Here is an 8320-nt window from a genome sequence, read left to right as displayed (position 1 = left end):
AAGTAAATGCATCTGTTGATTCTTATTGCGGGACCTAACATTATTTGAATAAGAAACAATAATATAAAAACTAAGTTTGTAAACGTTTAATAATGATAAATTATAGTTAAACGAAAAGCAATTTCATTGTCCTTTTACTATTTTAAAAAGAATAAATTTGTACTTTTTAATATTCAAATAATGTTTTTACAATTAGTAAAATATAAGAACAAATATAACCACATTTTATACTCAAAAACTGTTGATTAATATAATGTTTTCTTTTTCCATTTTAAGAAATATAATGATCAGTCAATCCGTGGAAAGCGAACGTATCCATTCATGCAGTAGTCCTATACATGGTCTTTGGTCGTTGAGGACGACCTAAGCTTTTATCTAACATCCATTTATAACGACCACAATAAATCCCAAATCCCAACTATGCATAAGAAGCACAATTTGTCTTCCACTAACCAAAAATAATGAACTTGCTTCATATTTACCTTTTAATCATCTTCATCTCGTTAACAATGGTGGCAACAGCATTGGTTCCCAGTTACGTCAAGCCAGGATGCACAGAAATGTGTGGGAATGTCATGATTCCATACCCTTTTGGAATCGGACCCAACTGTTTTCTCAACAAATGGTACGCTGTCGATTGCAACTCATCCACGCCATATTTATCTGCTCTCAAAAACCTGCCATTGTTAGTTGTAGACTTGAAGGATCAGACGGTTCTTGTCAATGTCACAATGAGCTCCGGTTGTCAAAACCCTGTTTCGAATAGCAGTCAACTCTTGAACATTGACCTTGGTGACACCCCGTTTCTGTTTTCCAAATCACACAACAAATTCATCGTAGAGGGATGCGGTGCTGCTGTTATCTTGAGCAATGGAAATGCGCTCACCGGGTGTACACCGACATGCTTTCAGAAACCTGTAAGTTATAGGAGAAGAGATTGCTTTGGGATCAATTGTTGTCAAACCAACGTTCCTTATTATATGAAGACGTTTGCTGTGAATGTCACGACTTCCAGTAGGCAGATGACTGGATATAAGTCTAGATCTTGTGTGTCTGCTTTCTTGGAAGCTGCTGATTCATATGTTCGTAAGTTCTTTCCGGGCCAATCTGGTGTTGGGAGCAACTCTTTGGTCCCGTTAGTACTTCGCTGGACTCTAACAGAAAATGATATCAGCCAAAGGAGCTGCGGTGTCATCAAAACACATAAATTGGAAACGAGTAATGACACTTTAGTGTCGACTGTGACATGTCACTGCCAGTCTGAAATAGAAGAAGGAAACCCTTATTTAGGATGTCAAGGTGTGTGATTATGGATGCATCTTAGCTTTTCTTGTTCTTTCTTTTTTAATTTCTTTTTTGGTGTTTTTGGTGAGTGGTTATTAATTAAGCATAGTGCTTACTTCCTACTCTTACTTTTGTCTGCTTTTAGTTACTGAAGAATGTACAAAGTGCATGGATACTTGGGGCTACTGCAGATACAATGAATCAAATGATGGTGTCCGGAACTTCTATTGTGACCATCGATTCCACAATGGTGGAAACAAATCATCATCATCTCGAGCTATTTTTCTAGGTGATGCCAAATCTTTCCCCTTATATTTTTTGTTCACTTTTGTGTTCCTCTACACAAAATTGTATATGCTTGTATCTATTCGTTCGTAATTTTAATTTCATTTCTAACTGACCTATTTGTTAGAATGCCAAAAAAAATAATAAACTATGCTAGAAATGGATGATTTTAAACAATTCTCAATGGTACTTTTACGGTTGATCATTTCTGAAAGCCGTAAGTTGGCATCATTGTGGTATACCGGCAGAAAGGGTCACGGTTGCCACAATGTGTGAGTTTCAATTCTAATATGGATTGAAATATATGGGTAATGGATTCTTATTTCAGCCACATGACACACCATTTTGTACATCATTTACATCTCACAAATATTATGTTCCTCCGGTAGGAAAGTGTGTACTAACTCATGGGATAAGTACCCTACTTCAAAAGTGGTTAGTTTGCAACAAAATTTCAAGTATCATGGTTAATTAAATTCTCTTGGAACAAGTTGTTTATAAGTGTGTCATACTTCACAATAAGCATTAATCTTTAATATTCTCTTGCTCTCAACATTAGGTGTTGGCATAAGCATTGGGGTCCTAATTCTTACCGTCACTAGCATTGCAACATACAAAATAATACGAAGAACCAAAGAAAAAAGGCGAAGAAAAAGATTCTTTGAACGCAATGGAGGCCTTCTTCTAAAACAACAGGAAGCCGGTAAGGAGGGTTTAGCTGATAAAACCAACCTTTTCACTTCCTATGAGCTCGAAAATGCAACCGATCACTTTAACGAGAATAGGATTCTTGGTCGGGGAGGTCAAGGTACAGTTTACAAAGGCATGCTAACCGATGGAAGGCTTGTGGCGGTCAAGAAGTCAAAGGCAGTTGATGAAAGTCAATTAGAGCAATTCATCAATGAAGTTGTCATCCTTTCACAAGTCAATCATCGAAATGTGGTTAAGTTATTGGGATGTTGCTTAGAGACAGAGGTTCCTTTACTAGTTTCAGAGTTTGTCCCAAATGGAACATTGTACAAGCATATTCATGATGAGACCGGGGAGGTTTTTGTTCCTTTGAACATGCGATTACGAATTGCTACGGAGGTAGCTGGAGCGCTTTCTTACTTGCATTCAGCCACTTCAATCCCAATATACCATAGGGACATCAAATCTACCAATATACTTTTGGATGAAAAATATAGAGCCAAGATATCAGATTTTGGAACTTCAAGATTCATCTCAATAAGCCAAACTCACTTAACTACATTGGTCCAAGGGACAATTGGGTACTTGGATCCAGAGTACTTTCAGTCTAGTCAGTTTACTGAAAAGAGTGATGTTTATAGCTTTGGGGTTGTTTTGGTTGAACTTTTAACAGGAGAAAAACCAATATCACTAACTAGATTCGGTGAAACTAGAAGCTTGGTTACACACTTTATGATGGCCTTTGAAGAAGATCGAGTGATGTCTATTCTTGATGAAAAGATTGTGAGGGAGGGTGCTATGGATGAATTAATGGAAGTAGTTAAATTGGCATTTAGATGCTTAAATTTGTATGGAAAGAACAGACCAACAATGAAGGAAGTAGCATCGGTGTTGGAAGCCATTAGAACATCAAATATGTCATCTATGGTTCTACCAGATTTTGGAAAAGTGAAGTGCAATGATGGAGAAGAAGAGTTTCTTATATTGTCATACTGTGAGTCAACATCAACCAGTTTTATGTAGTCATGTATGGAGATAATTCAGTTCCAACTTTATTATCCTGATTTACAATGTGTTAGAAACGTGGATTATTATAATTACTTTTGCTAAAAGACATCAAATGTTGTAAGTCTTTTATGATAATTCGTTTTTATTAAGTCCTAGATGTTATTGTATTAATAATAAGGGCATCCACAATGAATTAACTTATTAGAGTTTAATGGATTGGCACGTCATCATTTTACTTACTATACAACTCTACATTAATTTTCCTACAATGCATTGAACTCAATAGAGTTCGATGGAATATATATTTAATAGTTAAAAGGTTTCCTTTTTTCCATTGAAGAGTTCAATGACCATTGAATTCCATATCCTTTGAATGCCAACATGGCATCCCACAATGGTAGAGTTTAATCCATTGAATGCCAATTAGGCATGCCACCTCATTTAACTCTCCCATTAAACTATGCATTATGGAAGCTCTAAGAGCGAATCGTCACAATAGTATCATAGTTGTATAACTTGATAATATATGGTCATTTTTATTAAGTCCTTGATGTTATTGTATTAAAAGACAAAATTGCAAAAATTTTCCGTGTGGTTTCTTATTTTATGTGGCTAAGGTCCAAACGTTTGAAAATTTGTTGATTTGGTCCCTTTTAACAAGTTTTGTTGTGGTTTTGATCCCTCTTCCAATAACTTAAGGACAAAATTGCAAAAATGGTCCCTGTGGTATGCATTTTTGGGGGGTTTTAGTCCAAAAGACGACTTTTTTGGATCGGTAGTCCTTTTGAGCAAGTTTTATTGCGTTTTTGGTCCCTCCGAATAGTGAAATGATTGTAACAGCCTTGGGGTATTTATTTTCAATTTTTCTTTCATTTCTTTTTAAATCTAATATTAATTTATTTATTTTAATAATTAAAAAAATAAGAATGCGCCCACCTTCTTTCTCTCTCTCTCTCTCTCTCTCTCTCTCTCTCTCTCTCTCTCTTTCCAGTTTCAATACCCAAAGATACAATCCACCATCATCTTCTTTACGACCCTCGTCTTCTTCAAAACCTAACTCCTCACCACCATCTCTCCTTCCAGCCACCAAAAATCAACCACCAAAACCACGATCAGAAATCAAGGTTTGTGCAATCATCCTTACTGATTCTCAAATCAAATATATCAAAAGCTCACTATCATCTCCTCACCGCCACTTTCTCATAGATCTGGAATGTCGCTCAACTTTGTCGATCGTCGCCGCCTCGACAGCTCCGACGACAAGCCCTACGACAGCTCCACCAGTCGTTGTCGTTCATGTTGCAGATTTGGTGAGTTCCCCACCCGATCTTGTATCCTCCTGTGTACCACTAATTCTTCCATTATATATGTTTCCATAGCCAATGAAAGTGTTGCAGTAATGGCGATTGCAGCTGCACTATGAGTCGTAGGTTTTGGGTGTACCCTTTAAGTTTGAGAAATTTGATTTTAATTTTTGATGGAGTATCTATTCACCCGGTGACTTCATCATAATGACATGATTTGGAAATGTTTGGGTTAATTTTGTTGGATTAATGTCTAAGTCCATAACTATATTTGGTATGTACTTGACCCGACCCGGCATGGTCCATTTGGGTTGCACTTCACCGGCACAATTTATATGGATAGTCTTTTGAGAATAGTATATTTATGATTTATATTAATATATTATAAGTTCTAATATATTAATATGGAATCATATTATTTAATTAGTATTGATCAAGAATTAATTTAGAATTAATTAAGTGATCAAAAAGAACTAATTAAATATGGACTCTTATATATATGGAATGGGCCAAGTTCATTTAGGTTGGGCTAAGCTTTCATGGATGATCCATGGAGCTTTTAACCCATGGATCCTATGTAAATGAAAGGTCATGTGTATTAGGGTTTACATGGATGTAACCCTAATCCTCCATAATATATAAAGGGGTCTTTGACTCACAAAATTGGCACAAGTGTGTGAAAATAAGAGTGGGCCGATTTTAGTGTGCATACATATTCTCTCAAGTTCTTCCAAGGTGTTTTGGTGATTTGTGATTCCATTTAAGGCTTCCACACTATTGGGGCTAAGCTCTTAAAGCTTGAAGACATCAAGCTACATCAAAAGGTATGTCATCTAACTAGAACTTTGTAGTATAGGTGCTTCATAATATGCTAGTTAGGATGAAACCTTGGAATAGTTCATATTTGCATGTATAATAGAGAAAACATAGATCTAAGGTTTATAGGGTTGCATGTACACCATAGGAGTGTTAGAATGCTCAAAACCCAACAGTGGTATCAGAGCCATGGGTTGTTTTCTGTTATATTCATGCAAATGTTTGATTTTCAAAGTTGAAAAAAAAAAAGAAAAAAAACATGAAGTTTGTCAAATTTTAAGATAATTACTTGTTTTGTGAAAAACTAATTATTTGTAAAATTTGAATCATTTGCTATATGAGTTGAATTAGGTCAAATTTAGTAAAAGATAAAATGATATGATTATTTTATTAGTTTTAAAAGTTTGATCTAAATGTTTTAAGGAGTTACAAATTTTGTCATAAAATTTTGGAGCTCAAAAAGTTTTTTTTTTAAGTTGTGATCTTATGTGTTTTGAAACCTCCATAAGTTATGGATATGAAAATGTTTAAAAAAAAAAATTGATTCAAAGTTTTTATGGAGTTACAAAATTTGGTGTTAATGTTTTAAAGAATTCCATAACTTATTCTTAAGTTATGGAACATGAAAAGTTTCATCATAAAACAAGCATTTAACTCCATAAGTTATGGATTACCAAAAGTTCTATGTTTCCTTGATTTATGAGTTAGTTTAGATTAATGGAAAAAAAATTTGTGTTTTAGTTGTTTTCAATCCTAATTAATCTAAAAGTAGTTCATAAAATGTGTTTTTTTGTAACTTGTCCTCAAGTTATATGAAAAGTCACATTTATGAATCTTAAAAACTCATAAATATGCCTTAGGTTACAAAAAAAATGAAGAGTCTTTTCTTATAAATAGTTTTTATGGCTCCATAACTTGTCCTCAAGTTATGGATGTCCAAGAGTCTCTTCATTAAAAGTTTTAAAATTTTACTTAAAACTCATAAGTTATGAAAATCCAAGAGTTTTGAATAGTTTCAAAACTTGCCCTCAAGTTTTGGAATTTGAAAAGTTTTCTCTAATGAATACTTTAATTCCAAGTTAAGCCCTTAGAATTTTAAAAGTTAAAATTCAACCCTTATACTTTATAATATTATAAGTTAATAATATATATATGTGTATAAGAGCAAGTCAGTCTTACCATTAGTAGGCCTCATTCACGAAGTCGGTCTATAAGGGGGTATAAGGTTGTTGCCTATAAAATGGCAGCTTAATGGGTGTCCACTCTCACCCACCGCTTCCTTGACTGGTGGAGGGTCGTTAGCCGAACAGGTAGGACAAGGACTATAATTCTCCCTTCATTAAAAGTATTAATGATAAATACTAAGTAACTAAACCTTTTATTAATTCCCAATCTTAGTTACTTAGGAAAATATGAATAAGGTGCTAATCCATGAAATTACACTTTGCACATTGTTTAAACCGTTAGTGGAGCGTGTGTGGTTAACCGACACACTAACCTGGATTTAACAAAGTAGGCAAAGGGTAACTTAATATTTATCATAGTATCGGTGGAGCTCGTATGGTTAACCGACACATCGATTGAGGGGTAAATATTAAGGGTACCAAGTATATTTGCATGGTTACTTCACACCTTGTTTTGTGATCCTCGGCATCCCAGTCACAAAACCTGAAGGGCACACTCGAGATTGAAACATGCCATTGAAAAGTTCAATGAATCTCAAAAGATCTAGGAGTTTCAAATCCAAGTAAAAACCTAATTAAATTATTTCGTTTTTCATGGTGGAAATTGGTAAATCGTCATTTACCTACCTTCAACTATTTTATAACTCGGATTACGGCATCCCTCTTCCAGTTATAAATAGGTTGTTGGATCCTAGCCTTAATATTTCATATTGGGTGTTATATTAAGGACTTTAGATCAACTATCTTGAATATCTCCCAAACGATGTCTAGTTCAGACATCTATGATCTTCCCAAATCTCTTGGAACTTTACTTCCTCCACCTCCTCCAATTATTCTCCCTAACCCACAAGTTCAAGGTCACTCAAGCCCTAATGGCAAGCAAGGTCTATGTGTGATCACATCTTAGAGATGAAGTCACATATTGACAAGCCGGGAGAGTTGGGTGTCAAAGTCTTGAGAAAGTTGGATATTCAATCACTTTCTAAGTCACATAGTGAGTTCCTTTGGGACTACTATGAAACAGACTATGACATGAACCTTAATGATCATATCTATTTGCTTAGTGCTGCTGAATCAGCAATGATTTGGAACGATAGCAAAGCAAATTTGATTAGAAGATCAACTTCCCAAAAACTTTATGGACAGTGACAATGGTGACACTGGAAATCCAGAAAAAGCATTCTCTTCCCAATGGAAAGGGATTGGCCATAGTCAACCCGGTTGACCAAATGGTAAAGAGAAAGGCTAAGTCTGAGATAATCCCATTACCAAAGGGTCCATATGTTTATTTTGCCAAAGGAAGGGGCGTTGATTGCAAAGCTGCCAAATTTACCTAAGGATGTTAAAGTCAATAAGTTTGACTCTACATCAGGTAGAGCCTATTATCTAACTCTGTTAAGTTCTATTCTGAAATCCTCATTACATGATGTGACTGGGTCACATGTTGATGTTTTAAGAATCAAAGAATAGAGAGAAATCTTAAAGGAAGTATATGCTGATTCTGATCGCGAAGGTGGATTTCGATCGCATCAGAATTTTGAGCACTTGCTTAAGAAGTTATGATATATTGCTAAGGAATAGATAACAACAATTTTCCATGTGGATTGTAAGGATAAGTTTTTCCGCAAAGTTTTAAAATAAAAGAAAATTGTTTAATTTTATTTATTTGAAGTATCCTTACAATGGCATTTGTGGAAAATTGTTGCTTATATGATTCCACTGACAGCAATATTGGAAAATGGATTTGAT

The 8320-nt window shown here is 34.9% G+C and overlaps 1 protein-coding gene across 1 annotated transcript; it reads left to right on the top strand.

Annotated features, from left to right (window-relative positions):
* The first annotated feature begins 458 nt into the window (after positions 1-458).
* Positions 459-3339, top strand: LOC145156647 (wall-associated receptor kinase-like 2). Its single transcript, XM_079075938.1, has 3 exons — positions 459-1299; positions 1430-1573; positions 2129-3339. The coding sequence occupies exons 1-3, from the start codon at positions 462-464 to the stop codon at positions 3280-3282; spliced, it is 2136 nt and encodes a 711-aa protein (XP_078932064.1). The 5' UTR covers positions 459-461; the 3' UTR covers positions 3283-3339.
* Positions 3340-8320: the final 4981 nt, after the last annotated feature.

This window comes from Lactuca virosa, chromosome 2 (assembly GCF_052849685.1).
Source record: "Lactuca virosa cultivar CGN04683 chromosome 2, Lactuca_virosa_CGN04683_v6, whole genome shotgun sequence".
Lineage (NCBI taxonomy): Eukaryota > Viridiplantae > Streptophyta > Magnoliopsida > Asterales > Asteraceae > Lactuca > Lactuca virosa.
Note: the sequence above shows the minus strand (reverse complement) of the source record. Positions and strands in the feature narration are given on the sequence as shown.